The sequence below is a fragment of the Lampris incognitus genome, chromosome 6 (genome assembly GCF_029633865.1).
Source record: "Lampris incognitus isolate fLamInc1 chromosome 6, fLamInc1.hap2, whole genome shotgun sequence".
Lineage (NCBI taxonomy): Eukaryota > Metazoa > Chordata > Actinopteri > Lampriformes > Lampridae > Lampris > Lampris incognitus.
In genome coordinates, this window is record NC_079216.1 from 60,615,281 (window position 1) to 60,635,018 (window position 19,738).

Here is a 19,738-nt window from a genome sequence, read left to right on the forward strand (position 1 = left end):
GATTGATTCACCCTTATGGACAGTAAAGATTAAGGGGATGACAAATCAGCATTTGCTTACACAGCGCCTGGGGCTAATCTTCTTGTCTTCCTCCAGGAGCCCCCAGACGAGATGGGCTCACACACTCGGTCTAGTCGAGGGGAAGAAGGACGAGGCGGCAGACTGCTTCTCCCGCTCCGTAACGCCGGAGTCCCACCGGCCCGGACCCCCCAAATCAGCGAGCTTCTCTCCGAGCACCTCTGCGCGGGTTGCATCGGGCCGCTTACTCCGAGCTGATGGTCTGCTTCCCTTTGCTCTGAAGGGGGTCAAGACTTGTAATAGACATCCGAGAGCTCCTTGTTTCGAGAAGAGGCCGTCGTTCAAAACAGGATACTCCCTATAATGGAGGACCAGACGGCCAGAATCCACGCGGTGCCCTCTGACAATTCGAAGAGCCCGCATCAACACGCCACGGATGGAGTTCAGGCAGGTGAGCAAGGCGATTACAAAAAAAAAAAAAACCCCCATATTCACAATGTTGGCAATGGAATCGAAGCACAGAGGTCCAGCTAGATTGAACCGCGAGATGAATGGTGAGATATCTGAAGGGTCAAATGTGCTCTCTTTTCTTAAAGAGACAACTCAAAGTTCTGCGAAGGCGCTTGGCCAAAGCCTGCTTTGTAAAGTGTGCGCCGACTCCAGCAGCGGTAAACACTACGGCATCTACGCCTGCAACGGCTGCAGTGGCTTCTTCAAACGCAGCGTGAGGCGGAGACTCATCTACAGGTGAGGCGGATTGCAGAGGGGTCTTAGAGACACACCTTTATACTCAGTAGCTGGTAGAGGTGGGGTATTATTCAGGCCGGGGGCGGGGGGGGGGTTGTCCTGTAGCTTTGCATTAGGTTCTCTGTCTAAACATGGCTTATTTCAAACGTGACAGGTGTCAGGCCGGAACCGGCATGTGCCCTGTTGACAAGGCTCATCGCAACCAGTGCCAAGCCTGTCGACTGAAAAGGTGCCTCCAAGCTGGTATGAACAAGGACGGTGAGTTGAAAATTCCTAAATGTGCACATAGACAACATGCGATGCATAGGTTTGACGCTCCATCGCTCCTACGGTAAATGCTGCAGAGTCCACCTGACAAATTATATACCTCTTATCTGGCAAAAGCCGTGCAGAACGAACGCCAGCCTCGGAGCACGGCACAGGTCAGTCTCGACTCCATCAACATGGACACCGAAAAGGAGCACCTGGCTACCACGTGGGAGCCCGCCACTTCCGCCACCCACCCGGTCGTCAGCAGGCCACTGGTCAGCTCCTCTGTCGCGGCTTCTGACCCCGCCGAGTCCTGCCGCAGCCCGAAGAACAACCACCGCCTCATGGTCAGCCTGCTGACCGCGGAGACCTGCGCCAAACTCGAACCCGAGGACGGTGAGATCATTTGTGGGATAACAACTGAAGGTGGATCAGGGCATACATGCAGATGTGGTTGAATTATCCATCCCATCAGATCTGTAGTCTGACTCTGGTGAAGTGATGTCCCAAGTTCCCATTGTGCTTTGTTTTTGGCCAGCTAAGACGACCGCGGTTTTTCACAAAGCATAACATGGGAAGGTGTTTGGAGGGATGTTTAGTTGTTGCGTTGTGTGGATATGTGGAATCTGAGCCACCTGGCATTGAAAGTAGCAGGCAGCTTTTACGTACCTCTCTTCTTCTGTTGTTTGCAGTGGAGGAGAACATCGATGTGATGACCAACGAGCCAGAGAGGGAGAAGACTCCCTCTGACTGCCACGTGTCCCCATACACCTCCAGCTCTGCCGAGAGTGCGCACGAGACATCAGCCCGCCTCCTGTTTATGTCGGTCAAGTGGGCGAAGAATCTGCCAGTTTTCTCTCACCTGCCATTCCGCGACCAGGTAGTAAGACTCATCACAGTGCAGCCATGGATTCCCATCATAATTTTTTTTTACAAAGTTTTGCCCCCACCACACCTCTATCAGCTTGGCCGTATGAGGAATGTGTGAGTAGCGGGGCGTTGCAGAGTTACACTTATGAATGCAATTGTGTTGTTTACAGGTCATCCTGTTAGAGGAAGCGTGGAGTGAGATGTTTCTCCTCTGTGCCATCCAGTGGTCCCTGCCCCTGGACAACTGTCCTCTTCTTTCTCTGCCAGACCTCTCCCCATCACAGCAGTCCAAACTCAGTCTCCACACAGCTGACCTGCGCACTTTAGAAGAGGTCTTTAATCGCTTCAAGGCCCTGGCTGTCGACCCCACCGAATTTGCCTGCCTAAAGGCAGTTGTGCTGTTCAAGCCAGGTTAGATATTCTTTCTCCTGATACAAATTTGGGTGTTTATCGGAGAGTCTCCGTCGCAACTGACGTAGGCTGTTTGACCTTTCGGTGCAGAAACACGAGGTCTCAAAGACCCGGAGCAGGTGGAGAACCTGCAGGACCAGTCGCAGGTGTTGCTGGGTCAGCACATCCATTCGATATACTCCAGCCAGAGTTCCAGGTAAGCCCTATTCATCCGCCTGTCACTTTTTCTTTTTCTGTTTGAAACTGTTCGCTTTCTTTAACGCATGAATTTAAACGAGCGTCACTGATCTTTGCTCTTGCCTGTTAAGGTTTGGAAGACTGTTACTGTTGCTGCCATCCCTCCACTTTGTGAGCTCTGAGAGGATAGAGCAGCTATTCTTTCACAGGACCATTGGCAACACGCCCATGGAGAAGCTTTTGTGTGATATGTTTAAAGGCTGAGAAAGCATCCAGAAAAGCAAAACAAAGCGTTCTCTCATGCCATGCAAGTTTATGTGGCTGAAACACTGAACATTCACAAATGCAAACTAATGAAAGCCACCGCCCCTTGGCTTTAGTTACACGTGAAGAAAATCAATGCAACGTTTCAATTATAAGCACATTTTTTTTTCTAAATGTTAGAATTTTGCCAGCAAACGCTGCTACAACTAAATTGGATATATATTTTGCTTGGAGGCGAAGCGGCATATTGTTTAAAATGTTTAAAGGTTAACGTGTATTTTTGACCACTGAGTTTATCTGCACTGAATCAATAAATATCTGCTTGTCTGACGTCTTACTTTTGAGTGTTAATTGTCCAGCGTCTTTATTTTTAGAAGGCGTGCTCCCGTTTTTAACGATCGCAGCCGCATGCAGTTACACAGGAATTACGCTGGGTGGCAATAGTGCTCATCTGCCCACCGCCAGCGCAAGCGCTGAGAGCGAAGAAGAGAAAGCGGAAGTAGCGTTAGTAAACAGCTGGCTGTGCCGAGGTGTTTTGACGCGCAGCCGTCGCGCTTTTACTTCACCTTTGGCTTCCCGGCCTTCGCTGAAAACCTGTGAGAATATCGGGAAGAGGCACTAAAACCATGACGCCGCCGTTTGGAAACAGATCCGATTTCACATAACGATGTTCGGGAAGTCGTCCAGCCACGAGTATCAGCCCCTTCAACAAAGTGGCTCAGTCGGGCAGTTTGTGGGTACAGAGAGTTTTGCACATCCCCAGTACCACAAAGGGCACTCGTTTGACTACATTCCTAAAGTCTGTGAGAACGACTTCACCGGTAGGTCGTGTTAAACTCAGTGAGGGCTTTATTTCTTGACACCCAGAGTTATAGCAGAGCTCGGTTCCCTGGACAGGATTCACCCAGTTAGGCGAGACTTAATGGTCAAACCAGCCCAGAAGCATCATGCTTCTATGACGTTCATCTCTAGACTCATCTAGATTAATTTTGGAGGAGTAACATTTTAAATGTATTATTGGGCAGCACAGTGGTTAGCACGGTTGCCTCGCAGCAAGAATGTCGTGGGTTCGAACCCCCAGGCCGTCCCAGGTCCTTTCTGTGTGGAGTTTACATGTTCTCCCCGTGTCTGCGTGGGTTTCCCCCCCACCATCAAAAAGACACGCATGCTAGGGTTACTACTCCTGCCCGTGCCCCTGAGCAAGGCAACGGGAAAAAGAACTGGAGTTGGTCCCCTGGGCGCTGCAGCTGCCCACTGCTCCTATACGATAGGATGGGTTAAATGCAGAAGACACATTTCAGTCTAGCCTGTACAATGAGAAAATGACAACATAAAGTGGCTTTCTTTCTTTCTCTTTGTTCACCATGAACCATGGATTTAATAACAGTAATGTTAAGATGTCAGAAAGTTAACTAGGCTACTATATTAACATACCTTAAAAGGTTTATTCGTCACATACTTCATGTACAAGTACAATGAGCGGTGAAATGCTTCTCTTTTTTTTGGGCAAACTCCAAAATTGTGCAACAAGAAGTGGACAACACCAGTACGTGCAAAATCTGTATGGAGGAAAGGGGATAGTCTGACAAAGTGTCAGTGCTTGCCAGTGCTTACATTTCGTAGTATACGTTATTTATATTATTGTTGTTATTTGGTGTTAAGTACTTCATGGTCTGGGGAAAGGAACTCTTTAGTCTCTCTCTGTGTTGGCCTTGTGACTGCAGACGACCGCAGCAGCTGAAACAGTCTGCTGTTTGGATGATGGGGATCCATCGTTTTAGCCCTAGTTTAGCGCCACCTGGTGTATAAATCCTGTAGGGGGTGAGTGTTGTCCCTGTGGTACGCTCAGCCGACTGTACCACTCTCTGCAGGGCATTTTGGTCTTGAGAGGTTCAGTTTCCATACCAGGTGGTGAGGCACCCTGCCAGGATGGTGTCAATGGCACCAGAGTAAAAGCTTTTCTGGATCCATGGGGAAACACTGAACTTCTTCAGTGTCTTCGGTACCTACATTTTTTATTTTTTTTTGGGATGATGCATAACTGTATTGCTAATCTTTGCACTTTCATGTAGATTCCTCTCAAGGATGGCCGTCTTGGATCTGCAACATAATTGTCATCTTCCTGGTCTACATCTGCACCTTCATAACCTTTCCCATATCAGGATGGTTTGTGCTCAAAGTAAGCCGGCATGACTCTCTTTTTCAATCCCACACAGTCTTCACTGACCTATTAGACTAGCCATCACAAACTCTGACTGATCTTTTCTCTAGGTGGTTCCTAACTACCAGAGGATAGTTGTGTTTCGTCTGGGCCGAGTATGTCCACCCAAGGGCCCGGGGGTGGTCCTCGTGCTGCCACTGATAGACCAGTGGCAGAGAGTAGACCTACGCACCCGCGCTTTCAACATCCCTCCCTGTCAGGTACACCAGTATTCATACAAGTCAACCTTCTTACCACTATAACCTGTTGTTAAGGCAAAAAGTCCTGTATAGTGTTCAAACAGTAAAAACATCAGATAATGGAATAGGTCAGGAGAAAGAAAAGTCTGTCATTGTTGGGAGAAAAGCACATTTAGTGCTCGGCGTGCAAAGCTTTTCTGACCCAAACTGAACTTGTGTTGTCCTGTCTTTACATTAGTGACAGCTACCACAGATAAGAAACTTGATCCAATTTATGATGGAAATTGTGTCCCTTAGATATATGTTTGAAAAGTCTTTCAATATTAACTCAGGAAATTAACCCATCACTAGATCTATTCTAATGTTCAGAGCATATTAAAGAAGTGAGTGTGCTATTTTACTTTGTCCTTAAAGGTAGAACGAGTAGGATTTGTCGGTTGCGGTTTGTAAACACAACATTCAAATTTGGCCCCTCCTCCCTGGCTCGACATCACCAGAAGTGCGTGCCCCCTGACCGCAGTTGCTAGAACACATCCCAGCATGCAGGCCAACACCGTGTCGCTCTTCGTTCCCATCCTTTCCTTCGGTGCTTGCCAGCGGGTGAAAGCCAACCCCAGACTCACTCTCGTTTTGGAACGAGTTTTGTCCGCTTGGCGTTTCGCCTTGCTGTATTTGCGTCTTTTCGGCGCCGTGGCCACCATTGTCGTAGCTTCCTCTTGGATGCATGATTACAATCTTGGCCTGGCACCTGGTTGCTACGTTTTTACAGAGTCCTGCTACCCAAAGGTCAACTTCCAGACACATCCCGTACACAGCAAAATAAGAAAATACACACAGAGGACGGGGTCTCTGTAGCTACAGACACCATCACACACGTCTTGTGGGTCATCAGTGATGATTGAGGGGGATTATTTTTGTATGAGTCTATACATTCAATTTTTAGGAAAATCTTACTCACTCTACCTTTAAGGTGGCAGTCTTGATGCACAGTCCATTTTAAACTCACAGGAAGTACCTTATGGGAGTAGGCACAGTAGCACATCGAATCACACATTGTTTCAGCTAACTTAAGATTTTCAGATTCACATTATTGTGGGTTTATTGAAAAAAGAAATCACAAATCCCAGCAAGCGATTATTTAGTTCATCGTTGACCTTAAAATATATGACAGCTCAACACCCTATGCCTGTTTTGAGTATCAAGATCTAACCTGTGAATTGGTAAAAAAGAGGCTGTTGAGTCTTTGTTCCCATATTTCTCATTTATAAATGCAAATCTTCAAACTGGATAAGTTAACATCCGGGATTTAAGATGCTAGATATCTCACTAAATAGGCTTTTAAGAAACATTAGCCCTTTCCTCTTGCATCCACTGTCGAGTTGGAGGCATTTCACTGTCGCTATCAATAAAATGGCAAATTAGCATAACTTAATTATGACATGGTTCCAATAGTAGTAGTAATTCCAGACTCAATTCCTGATTCACATGAAAGGACTCAGTTGACACTGGTAATTCTTAAAACTAAATATTATACTTGAGCAGTACTTGCTTTAGGACATTGGATGTCTCCACATTAACAAAACCAGTCAGTCATATGTGTAGTCAGACAGCTTGGTTTGTTAAACAGGTGCCAAGGGCCTTGTAGTTTCTGATTGTTATAAAGCTTAGGCTGCTAATATTCAGAAAGCCTAGATGTATATATAGGGCGGCACAGTAGCGCAGTAGTTAGCACGGTCGCCTCACAGCAAAAAGGTCCTGGGTTCGAGTCCCGGGGTAGTCCAACCTTGGGGGTTGTCCTGGGTCGTCCTTTGTGTGGAGTTTGCATGTTCCCCGTGTCTGTGTGGGTTTCCTCCGGGTGCTCCGGTTTCCTCCCACAGTCCAAAGACATGTAGGTCAGGTGAATCAGACATACTAAATTGTCCCTAGGTATGAGTGTGTGTGTGTATGTCAGCCCTGTGTGATGGCCTGGCGGCCTGTCCAGTGTGTCTCCCTGCCTGCCGCCCAATGATTGCTGGGATAGGCTCCAGCATCCCCGCAACTCTGAGAGCAGGATAAGCGGTTCGAATAATGGATGGATGGATAAATGTATATACTAGTCTTTCCATTCACTGATGTACTCCCATGCTAGGTGACTACACGGGATGGTGGTGTGTTGTCAGTGGGAGCAGACATCCAGTTCAGGATCTGGAACCCAGCCATGTCAGTACTGTCAGTCCAGGACCTCAATGCATCAACCAGGCTAACAGCACAGAACACCATGACCCACAGCCTGGCCAAGAAGACTGTCAAGGAAATCCAAACTGAACGGGTTAAACTGGGAGAGTATCTGGGGGTGCGACAAAACGGCAGTTTTATTATTTCTATGTCTCAACACATTTTTACGGCTGTAGACTTCAATTCAAACCAATATTTCTTTTTATTTTCTCTGTAGATGGATATCAATGAATTGACCCGGCCATGGGGACTGGAGGTGGACAGGGTAGAGCTTGCAGTGGGCTCTCTCCTCAAAGCCCCGGACAGCTCCACAGGACCTGTAATTGTGCCTCCTATTATGCCGGGATTGGAAGGCCTCACTGGTCCCATTCAGCAACTTGCTATGCACTTTTTGAGTCACAGTGGGCCTTCACAGCATCAGACAGGTATTGAACAATATTCAACATCCCTTACACTGAAATTTAATATTACATACTGAATATGATGTACTCAGTAATGTATCCCCTGCAGTATAACTTATCAGTGTATTGTGTGCCCTATAGAAGACAGTGTAACCTTCACAGATGAACTCGGCGGTGCACCTCAGGCTGTCGTGGCTTCGCCCGGCTCGGTTGAAGAGCTACTCGGGGTGGTCAGGCTGCTGCTGTCTGAAAGCCTGGTCAGCCAGGTTAGGGCTTGCTTCCAATTCCACATCAGCTCGGGGGATGGACAGCTTGAGAGCTACTTTGTGGACCTGAGCCAAGGTGATGGTTTATTGACCAAAACAGTATAGCAGAGACTTCACTTCGATATATGAATTTACTGCAACATGTGCTAAATGTGTGTAATGATACTGGGATTAACACTGGAAGTGTTGTTATAGAAATGTAAGATGTGTGTTTTCCTTTGTGCTTTACTATAGGCAGTGGTGCAGCAGGTGCAGGATCCCCTTGCAGACAACCAGATGTTACACTGAGCATGAGTGACAGCGACCTGCTGGCCATGTTTGAGGGCAGCCTACGACCATTTGCTGCCTACACCGGTGGGAGACTGAAAGTACAGGGAGATCTGAAAACTGCCATGAAGTTGGAAGAACTCATAAAACTAATCAGGAAATAGTTGCTCAAGTATCTTCTGTGGCCTTTGCAAATATTTTGATATTCATTGAATCTTTGTTTGGACATATACCTGCTATTAGCAAGTTGTTTTTAACGTGCTCACAGTTTTCTAAATACATGAAAATGTATCACAAGAAAACAACGAGCACAAATTATTACGGTGTCGATTTCCTTCAAGGCTACACGTTGAAATCTGGGTAGAAAATGGTTGCATCTTAGGAAACTATGAAAGTAGATCTTGTTGATTTTGATTTCCTTATAATATTGAGAAACCTTTAAAGGGAAACAATCACAATTTTCAACATTATCTCTTTATATACAGACAGGTGACAAATTAAGGGGAAAACCTGAATACTTGACTCCTACAGTGATGGGGTTCGGGGGCTCTGTTATGCTCTGAGGGACATTTTCCTGGCATGGTTTGGGTCCACTTGTCCCATTAGAGGAAGGATAACAGCAAATCGCTACAAACTTATTCTGAGTGATCACCTTTCTCCTATGATGAGACATGTCTATCCTGATGGGAGTGGTCTCTTCCAGGATGACAATGCCCCCCTCCACAGGGCACGAGGGGTCACTGAATGGTTTGGCGAGTATGACAATGAGGTAAATCGTTTGCTGTCACCTTCGCAGTCACCACATCTAAACCCAATTGACACCTATGGGAGATTTTGACCGACGTGTTAGCACTCTCCACCACCATCATCATCAAAACACCAAATGAGGGAATATCTTTTGGAAGAACGGTGTCTGTCCCTCCAGTAGAGTTCAGTTAGAGTCTATGACAAGGAGCACTGAAGCTGTTTTGGAGGCTCGTGGTGGCCCAACATCTTACTCACACACGTTATGTTGGTTTTTCCTTTCATTTGTCACCCATTTGTATATTGTGGGCATAACACTCCGTTGAGTTTTCCATGCGGCTTTGAAACGCCGACGAAACTCTGCAGAAACTGGTGGACATTCCGTGAACCGCCGTCTTCGGTGGCATTCACTACGACAGCTGTATGTCGCGTTATTAGCATTTTCTTATGTGGTGTAGCCCCCTGAAAGAAGGGGGCAAACCAGGAAGTATGAATGTAGTTTTCATATCCATGGGTTGTTGGACAGTAACAGCACTGATGGACACTTGTCTGCACAGTTTCACTGGCATTTCAGAGACGCACAGAAGAGTGCTTAGTACTGTGGCTGCTACTGATGTATTATCCATATAAACACACATATAGTGTTGAAAAGCACGGTTGTTTCCCTTTAAATCATTTCGCTAATATATTGAAAACGTTTTTGTCACACTGTAAACACCTTTTTTTAATTTGCTGTAATGTTATTTACTGGTATTTGCTTGTGCGTGGGGCCTTTCTTTTGGAGTTGAATCAGGATTGTGTTCAGCCCACAACACTCAAAACAGGTCCTTCTTGGCTCCGCTGCAGCTTTGTTGAGCGCATGTTCCTTAAGTTTCCTCGCTGCAACAACATTAAATTATCTGAATCCGTACTGGTGTTGACCATTTCATATTTCCGGTTCAAGACAATCCTGTGGAGTCTCTCAAGGATCCTTAAAGTCTCAACCTGCTTATCTTTTACATCCCTTCATTTACTCCTTACCCATACCGTAGTACCCCATCGGCTACCAACTCTACTACAAAAACTAGTGGAGGCAATTGAGCGGACTCTATTCTTGCTGCTCGTCTGATATTTCCTGCCTGCACCTGCACCAAGAAGAAGTAAACGCAGTGCACGAGGCATCAATGTGCTTAGGCCACATAAAAAAACTGCCAATAAGCTCTTGACTCAGTTTTCTGCAGTTGTCATCCCTTACCGAGTCCAACGCCTCTCTCTCCTGGCCAGTCGCCTTTCTGCCTTCCTCACTTTCTTTTCTCGCATCACTTGGCGATCAGTCGCAACACTGCCTGTGCTGTATCGGCCTTTATGTTGCCTTCTGACGGACATCTCCAACCTGCCAGATGCAGAGAAACCTGCTCACACCTTTCTTTCCTCAGGAGTCTGCAAAACCGCCGTGGCTGGAATCCCGAAAACTCTTCAGTACGGCTCATTCACCCTTGGCCATGTTGTCCGACAGTTGATCTTTCCTCTGCAGACGTCGGCCCATTTAATTGTCGTCATGATGTTGGGTTTAGATGGTGCACAGAAGATATCCGCATGGATGAGCAGCGTTTATTGTTTACCAGAGCAACAGACGCGATAAGAGTTAAGTCACATTAAAATAGCATTAATTTAAATCAGTAGCTAAATCTTGGGTGTTGTTGGGTTTTTGTTAATGAAAATGGAGTCATTTCAATTTATTAATTGGTATTTAGTGTTTTTTTTTTTTTTTACACAACTGGTGGGTTTTATCGTTTCAGTTTTTGCCTAAATTACGTCTGGTGGATGACGTATGCAGCTCCTCCAGCCATGGCCTTGTCCTCATCCATAAATCAAGGCAAGAGCTCGTTTTCAAAGACGGCAAACCTTCTGAAGGTCTCCGAGCCACAGCAGTTATTGTTTTTGAAATGATTAAAGCAACTTAGGACGACATTAAGACCACTTTTTACCGCCACATTTACCGCAATTTGGCATGGTGCAAACTGGAATATGGATTTTTTTTTCCTTTTCTGTAAAATCCAAAAGTTTCGCTGCTTTATTGCACTAGGTTGGTCAGAGGCATGTTCAGGGCCGTGAGGGGGGCTGACTGTTCGAGCAGCCCCCCCCCCCAACCGGGCCAGACGTCCCTGAGAGAGCAGCTGCCGCGGGGAAACCAGAGGGAGCGAGCATTAGTTGGTAGGATGGCCAGGTGGGGTTTGTGGTGCAGCCCTGGGATGCTGTGCTTGTCGTGGACGGAGGGCCTGGTGGTGCACGGTGTGCGCCATAGCAGCAGTTTACCGGTGGTCAGACAGGTGGGCCCAGAGAGCCGCGCTGCCGTGAGACCTTTCGACGAGATTCCAGGCCGGTGGAAGAACGGGGTGGCCAACCTTTACAATTTCTGGAAGCTGGACGGCTTCAGAAACCTTCACCGCATCATGGTGCACAACTTCAACACGTTTGGGCCCATTTACAGGTACGGAAGACGGGGCAGTTTGCATCGGCTGGCGGTTAGGGTTGCAATAGGTGTATTTGCAGATATTTCAAATGGTGCCATGTTAAGTAAATCAAGTCAGTAACTTCAAAAAAAGAACTTACTGTAGACTATACAACTATTATGTGAATGATGTGGTTTGAGGGAGGCAACGTGTCTTATGTTCTCTAGTTTAAGATAAATGCAGGCATGATTTGCTGAAAATTGTGTTTTTTAAATGAGATGTTCTCTCTCTCTGTGCAACAGGGAGAAAATAGGTTATTATGAGAGTGTCAATATCATCAATCCAGAGGACGCAGCCCTCCTGTTCAAAGCAGAGGGTTATCATCCCAAAAGGCTACGAGTAGAACCATGGACATCATACAGGGACTACAGGAACCGAAAATATGGAGTTTTACTCAAGTACGTTATACAAGTAACCTAATCAACCTTTAGGTGTTATTCCAATAGCAGTAAAGCCTACCCAGTCTCCTATATCAACCACCAAATCTTCCAACAGGGATGGAGAAGACTGGAGGAACAACAGGGTGATTCTCAACAAGGAGGTGATCTCCCCGAAGGTGCAGGGCAACTTTGTGCCTCTGCTGGACGAAGTTGGACAGGATTTTGTGGCCAGAGTTTATCAAAAAATCGAAAGAAGTGGCCAAAACAAGTGGACCGCTGACTTCTCGCATGAACTCTTTAAATATGCACTGGAATGTAAGAATGGCTTTTTTTTTTAATCCCAACTGTCAACTCATCTGTCCATATTTTGGGCTGCCAAAGGTGTTTTGTTGCTGACGTGTCTCATGCTCTGTGTCTTGTTTGTGCACATTTCCGTGAAGCGGTGAGCTCAGTGCTGTACGGCGAGCGTCTGGGATTGATGCTGGACTCCATTGACCCCGAGGCTCAGCATTTCATTGACTGCATCACCCTCATGTTCAAGACCACCTCACCCATGCTGTACATCCCCCCGGGCCTGCTGAGGCGGATCGGGGCTAAAGTGTGGCGAGACCATGTGGAGGCTTGGGATGGCATATTTAATCAAGGTAGGACTTCACTGGTCAGAGAGCGATTGACAGCACCATGTTGTAGCATGACTCCAACTAGATTTCCTCAAGTAATATGTTGTAGGGGTGTAGCACGCCATTAAATCCCTCAGTCAGGTTTCATGATGAATCAGCAGAATGCATAATAGAGATAAGCGGCACGGTGGCACAGTGGTTAGTGCTGTTGCCTCACAGCAAGAAGGTCCTAGGTTTGAACCCCAGGCTTGTCCAACCTCGGGGGTCATCCCAGGTCATCCTCTGTGTGGGGTTTGCATGTTCTCCCCGTGTCTGCGGTGGGTTTTCTCCGGGTGCTCCGGTTTCCCCCACCATAAAAAAAAACATGCATGAAAGGGTTAATACTCCTGTCTGTGCCCTTGACCGAGGCGTGGCAAGACCAACTAGTGTTGGCCCCGGGTGCTGCCCACTGCTCCTAGCTACACAGCTAGGATGGGTTACATCCAGAGTGTAATTTCCACAAGAGGATCATAAAGTATCTCCAAAAAACAAAAAATCATTAGCATGGTCATTTGAGTGTCACACGTTACTACCGTTGTGTGTGATGTGGTTTTGTCTCTTACACAATCCTGTGGCTGATAAGCGGACCGCTGCATCCAGAACATATACAAGAAGCTACATCAGGAGGGAGGCTCCCCGACAAAATACCCCGGGGTCCTGGCGAGCCTGCTCATGCTAAACAAGCTGTCCATCGAAGACATAAAGGCCAGCGTCACCGAGCTGATGGCAGGAGGTGTCGACACGGTACAAAAACACAAACAACCGACTGGGGACAGTCGGTTGAAACATGCCAAAACCTTAAAATGGATGCCATCGTGACTGGCTCTAAGTACAATGTGTATTTCAGACCTCTATAACTTTGCTGTGGACGTTGTACGAGCTGGCCAGACACCCAAGCCTCCAGGAGGAGCTAAGGGCGGAGGTGGTTGCTGCCAGGGCCGAAGCCCAGGGAGACATGCTGGAGGTGCTGAAGCGGGTGCCGCTGGTCAAAGGAGCCCTGAAGGAAACGCTAAGGTGAGAGCTGCAGCACAGGAGGCGAGGCGCGAATGAGGTTGGACAGATGGAGAGATAGCTAATGGGATTTAAATCCTCAATGTCACCCATTCCACTTCCACACTGTGCGAGCGGAGTTTGATCAGTACTTCACGAGGAAAGGCCAGACTAGCCTCAAAATGCCACTTCTCCACCATGTTTGAAGACATAAGTATATGGTCAAACTCTTGTCCATACCGATTGCCTCATTCTGATGTTTTGATTAGAAATGTACACTACCGTTCAAAAGTTTGGGATCACATTGAAATGTCCATATTTTTGAAGGAAAAGCACTGTACTGTTCAATGAAGATAACTTTAAACTAGTCTTAACTTTAAAGAAATACACTCTATACATTGCTAATGTGGTAAATGACTATTCTAGCTGCAAATGTCTGGTTTTTGGTGCAATATCTACATAGGTGTATAGAGGCCCATTTCAAGCAACTATCACTCCAGTGTTCTAATGGTACAATGTGTTTGCTCATTGGCTCAGAAGGCTAATTGATGATTAGAAAACCCTTGTGCAATCATGTTCACACATCCGAAAACAGTTTAGCTCGTTACAGAAGCTACAAAACTGACCTTCCTTTGAGCAGATTGAGTTTCTGGAGCATCACATTTGTGGGGTCAATTAAACGCTCAAAATGGCCAGAAAAAGAGAACTTTCATCTGAAACTCGACAGTCTATTCCTGTTCTTAGAAATGAAGGCTATTCCATGCGAGAAATTGCTAAGAAATTGAAGATTTCCTACACCGGTGTGTCCTACTCCCTTCAGAGGACAGCACAAACAGGCTCTAACCAGAGTAGAAAAAGAAGTGGGAGGCCGCGTTGCACAACTGAGCAAGAAGATAAGTACATTAGAGTCTCTAGTTTGAGAAACAGACGCCTCACAGGTCCCCAACTGGCATCTTCATTAAATAGTACCCGCAAAACACCAGTGTCAACATCTACAGTGAAGAGGCGGCTGCGGGATTCTGGGCTTCAGGGCAGAGTGGCAAAGAAAAAGCCATATCTGAGACTGACCAATAAAAGAAAAAGATTAAGATAGGCAAAAGAACACAGACATTGGACAGAGGAAGACTGGAAAAAAGTGTTGTGGACGGATGAATCCAAGTTTGAGGTGTTTGGATCACAAAGAAGAACGTTTGTGAGACGCAGAACAAATGAAAAGATGCTGGAAGAATGCCTGATGCCATCTGTTAAGCATGGTGGAGGTAATGTGATGGTCTGGGGTTGCTTTGGTGCTGGTAAGGTGGGAGATTTGTACAGGGTAAAAGGGATTCTGAATAAGGAAGGCTATCACTCCATTTTGCAACGCCATGCCATACCCAGTGGACAGCGCTTGATTGGAGCCAATTTCATCCTACAACAGGACAATGACCCTAAACACACCTCCAAATTGTGCAAGAACTATTTAGAGCAGAAGCAGGCAGCTGGTATTCTATCGGTAATGGAGTGGCCAGCGCAGTCACCAGATCTGAACCCCATTGAGCTGTTGTGGGAGCAGCTTGACCGTATGGTACGCAAGAAGTGCCCATCCAACCAATCCAACTTGTGGGAGCTGCTTCTGGAAGCGTGGGGTGCAATTTCTCCAGATTACCTCAACAAATTAACAGCTAGAATGCCAAAGGTCTGCAATGCTGTAATTGCTGCAAATGGAGGATTCTTTGACGAAAGCAAAGTTTGATGTAAAAAAAATCTTATTTCAAATACAAATCATTATTTCTAACCTTGTCAATGTCTTGACTCTATTTTCTATTCATTTCACAACATATGGTGGTGAATAAGTGTGACTTTTCATGGAAAACACAAAATTGTTTGGGTGATCCCAAACTTTTGAACGGTAGTGTACGTTGCATTGGTGTACAAGAAATAACTTGACTTTTCCCCACAAACACTGGCAACGATGGCCTTTCCAGTCGTGCTTTCTGCAACAGTAAGATCTGCTGACATTTTGAGTTGAGTCTGTGAAAAAAGTCTTCTTGATCTTTTAGACTACATCCTGTTGCAGTGAGTTTGCAGAGGTACACAACTGAAGACATAATCATTCAGAACTACCACATACCATCTGGGGTAAGAGACAATAAGCACACATTTAAGGCTATTTCTGTTTTTGTGATTTGAGGGGTGTTGTACAATTGTTGTAGAGAAGGCATGTTAATTGAACACGGTGTTGAGTACCACTCTCTTTGTGTGTGTGTGTGTGTGGTCAGACTCTGGTCCAACTAGGGCTTTATGCAATGGGCAGAGACCCCCGGCTGTTCGCGCGACCGGAGCAGTACCAGCCCTCTCGCTGGCTGAGGACCGAGAGCCACTACTTCAAGAGCCTGGGCTTCGGCTTCGGCCCACGCCAGTGTCTTGGACGCAGAATAGCCGAGACGGAGATGCAACTCTTTCTCATCCACGTGAGACACGCAGTGAATAAAGAGTCCCAACATATCTTGAGCTCATTTACGCTGTGTCCTGACCATGTTTGTGCTTTGTCTTCTTCCACTGCAGATGCTGGGGAACTTCCGGGTGGAGAAGCAGCGCCAGGCTGAAGTGCAGAGTGTCTTCGAGCTCATTCTGTTACCTGAAAAGCCCATCATATTAACCTTAAAGCCTCTTAAAGGCAATCAGTGACAGAAGAGTTTAGAGGGACATGGTGGGTCTAGAGCAAATTACCTCATTAATTGCAGGGCATTGCATTTCTATATTTATCATTTTTCAAATTATGAAATCGAACACTGTTTTTTCATAGTGTATTGGAGATTAGAGCATATGTAACAGCGAGACCACATACTGAAACAGAAAGAATTTCTTAAAATACAGAATGTATTACCCGTCAATGTAAATTACTGATAAATCAATAATACAAGTGATGAAAAAAAATAATCTGGTTCTTTGGCAATAATTTCCCAAGTCTAAGATCATCCTAGCGGCACGGTGGCCCAGTGGTCAGCACTGTTGCCTCACAGCAAGAAGGTCCTGGGTTCGAAACCCAGGCCATGCCAGGTCCTTTCTGTGTCGAGTCTGCACGTTCTCCCCGTGTCTGTGTGGGTTTCCTCCGGGTGCTCCGGTTTCCTCCCACCATCAAAAAGACATGCATGTTAGGGTTAATACTCCTGTCTGTGCCCCTGAGCAAGGCAATGGAAAGAAGAACTGGAGTTGGGCCCCGGGTGCTGCAGCTGCCCACTGCTCCTATACAATAGGATGGGTTACATGCAGAAGACACATTTCATTGTATTTCGTACAATGGCAAAAATAAAGTGGCTAAAATATTTAACATCTGATAAAACATAACCGATAGTTTTCGGTTTTAACAGCCTGGTCAGCAGCCCGGTGGATGAGCCACAGCTCAATAGACAGGCGTATCGCAGCCTGTTTCTGCATCAGTCATACAGGACTATCACACAGCCTTCTGCAGGAGAAAGAAAGGGGGGGGGCGATAAAGAGAGCCACTACATGCACTTGATTTATCAGTCATGTCAAACGTAAAGCGGCCCCCTCCTGATCGGGGGAAGATTACTGCTGGATGTTCAGGCAAAGCCGTGCTCGTGCTCGCTCAGTTTGGTCATAATTTCCTGTTTCTGTCTTCCCCATAATCTAGAGGTGTCCTTCAGCTGAGGCAGGCACGCACACTAACCAGCACGACTGTAACAGATGAGGGACTGTATTGACCTGTCATGATGTTTGTGCTGGGGCATTTAATTTCTTTTCTCCTGAGCCGCCAGTGTTTTATCCTTACCTCCGCCGTCTCCAGTTTACTCAGCAAGCTCCATCCATCCATTATCCAAACCGCTTGTCTTACTCAGGGTTGCGGGGGGATGCTGGAGCCTATCCCAGCAGTCATTGGGCGGCAGGCGGGGAGACACCCTGGACGGGCCGCCAGCCCATCACAGACTCAGCAAGACCATTTCTGGTCTTGTTTCTGGTAACTGACAGGGGCATCGCACACATACCAGTTTCCCAGCTACCGCTATGTGTATTTTCCAGAAAAAAGTGAAAACTGACTTGAGCTGTACGTTGCATACAATAATACTAATTAGCAACTCTTTCTATAATCAGCAAAAAAATATTCATGTCCCACTCAGAAAGTTCATATATGAAGGTCTACTGTACAGAGCCTTCCTCTGCCCGTAGGTAAGAATTTACTTACGACATGTCCGTATCCCTCTGGTTGAGAAACGGCTTTTGTGATGTCTGTGCTGTGGGTGTCTGGATTTAAGAGGACCTGTTCCGGCATATGATGATGGGCTCAGGCTGTTGGTGCACTTTCTCCAGCTCTTTCCTGAGACGAGCCTTCTCTGCTACCTGGGCGGACTCCTTTCTTCCGTCTGTCTCACCTGCACACGGCACGATGACAGGTAGCGATGCAGGACTTCGACATCCTGCAACATTTGGATTGCACTCTCACCCTTTACTAAAGCCCCCTCTCCTGCTGTGTCACAATGTCCTCCAAACTTGCCATCTTGTCGACCTGACTTCGGTAGTTTTTCAGATCTGCCGGCAGTTGTCGGCGGGCGTTTGGAAACTCTGGCAGCTCTTCGTCTGTGTCATTCTTCTGCACGATGCATACGAGGAGAAAACTATATAATGGTGAGTGCACGTTGACATGAATGGTTGGAGTCACGTGTTTAATGTGAGGTAGCTTGTCCTCCAATTAGCCCTGATCAGCTCATCCTGCAGCTGCTGGATCTTGTCCCTGCATGAGGCAGATTTAGCCGTCTTGCTGGCCAGCTGGAATTTCAGACAAAGTTTACACAAATTAATGTATCTGGGTAATGATTCACCCCTGTCTTTTATAGGGATTATACAGACGTAGCCACAATAGCTGTTGTTGATGGCATTAAAACACTGCTACGGGAGCCCAGTCTGCACCCGTCTACACAGTAACTGGGGTTTTCCAGGGTGGCTGTTATTCAGGGGAAGGTCTACAAGGAGTTTCAAAGACTTCCCCCAAGTTAGAACAACATTAACTTCCATGAGAGCCGGGGCCTTTTCCATTACAATAACAGAGGAACAAACCGGGCATCATCCAAGCTCGTGACGCAGGATCGAGTTCCTGTTCGGAGGGAGTTAAATCTGTTATCTTCGCTTTGATGCCAACAGAGAAGGTTTTTTTTTCTTTTTTTGGGATGTCCTTTCACTGAGGGTCACAAACTGTCCTTCAGGAGATAAGGGACGCACTGCCCACGAAGCTTATCGGGTTCTACGGCCTAAATGAGCCGCCTTATCACAGCACGGCACAGGCAGCCGCAAGGATTAGCTCCAGCACACAGAGAAGCACCTAGCACGTCGCTTCCTCCACCCGCACTGAAATACACCTACACCTCCTGCACCATGAAGGGTTCAACAACTGCGGGGTGGGTCGACAAGTTTGCAGCGCTCTACTCTGGCTGAATTACCACATTTCTCCACACACGTGCAAAACTGCTGGATTACTGACATGTGAGCCGCTCCACTGCTACTGCTGAGATAACGAATTTGGTCCAAGAGGGGTGTGAATGAAAATGGCTGACTAGCAGCACCAGTAGTCTGCACGGGGCTTGAGCTGTACATACGCGGTCGGTGACCTCAGCCCTGGTCATGACGTCGCCGTCATCCGGCAGATCTCGGGCAAGCTTCTGTTGCAGCAACATATCGTGGCGGAGCTGTTTTCTGCCTGCAGGGTCACATTATTGGCCTGCATCCTCAGGCCAAAATGTCTCCTGCCGTGGGCGTCCGGGTAGCGTGGCGGTCTATTCCGTTGCCTACCAACACGGGGATCGCCAGGTCGAATCCCCGTGTTACCTCCGGCTTGGTCGGGCGTCCTTACAGACACAATTGGCCGTGTCTGCGGGTGGGTAGTCGGATGTGGGTATTTGTCCTGGTCACTGCGCTAGTGCCTCCTCTGGTTGGTCGGGGCGCTCCCCGGATCGACAGAGAGGGGGTGGAGCAGCGATCGGGACAGCTGGGGGTAATTGGCCAGATACAATTGGGGAGAAAACCCCCTCTTTCTTCTCCTAAATTGTACCCGGCCAATTACCCCACTCTTCCGAGCCGTCCCGGTCGCTGCTCCACCCCCTCTGCCGATCCGGGGAGGGCTGCAGACTACCACATGCCTCCTCCGATACATGTGGAGTCGCCAGCCGCTTCTTTTCACCTGACGGTGAGGAGTTTCAC

The 19,738-nt window shown here is 47.2% G+C and overlaps 2 protein-coding genes across 2 annotated transcripts; both read left to right on the forward strand.

Moving 5' to 3' along the window:
• Nucleotides 1-381: 381 nt before the first annotated feature.
• LOC130114612 (photoreceptor-specific nuclear receptor-like) lies at nt 382-2,736 on the forward strand. The gene is made up of 8 exons (XM_056282475.1): nt 382-469; nt 615-765; nt 920-1,023; nt 1,150-1,410; nt 1,707-1,894; nt 2,055-2,295; nt 2,386-2,491; nt 2,604-2,736. The coding sequence occupies exons 1-8, from the start codon at nt 382-384 to the stop codon at nt 2,734-2,736; spliced, it is 1,272 nt and encodes a 423-aa protein (XP_056138450.1).
• Nucleotides 2,737-3,231: 495 nt separating this feature from the next.
• Nucleotides 3,232-16,428, forward strand: LOC130114613 (cholesterol side-chain cleavage enzyme, mitochondrial-like). Its single transcript, XM_056282476.1, has 17 exons — nt 3,232-3,557; nt 4,809-4,915; nt 5,008-5,157; nt 7,265-7,468; nt 7,568-7,775; nt 7,893-8,093; nt 8,252-8,447; nt 10,845-10,883; nt 11,094-11,498; nt 11,763-11,918; nt 12,016-12,215; nt 12,341-12,544; nt 13,143-13,303; nt 13,407-13,573; nt 15,589-15,667; nt 15,808-15,999; nt 16,094-16,428. The coding sequence occupies exons 1-17, from the start codon at nt 3,404-3,406 to the stop codon at nt 16,214-16,216; spliced, it is 2,946 nt and encodes a 981-aa protein (XP_056138451.1). The 5' UTR covers nt 3,232-3,403; the 3' UTR covers nt 16,217-16,428.
• The last annotated feature ends 3,310 nt before the right edge of the window (nt 16,429-19,738 follow it).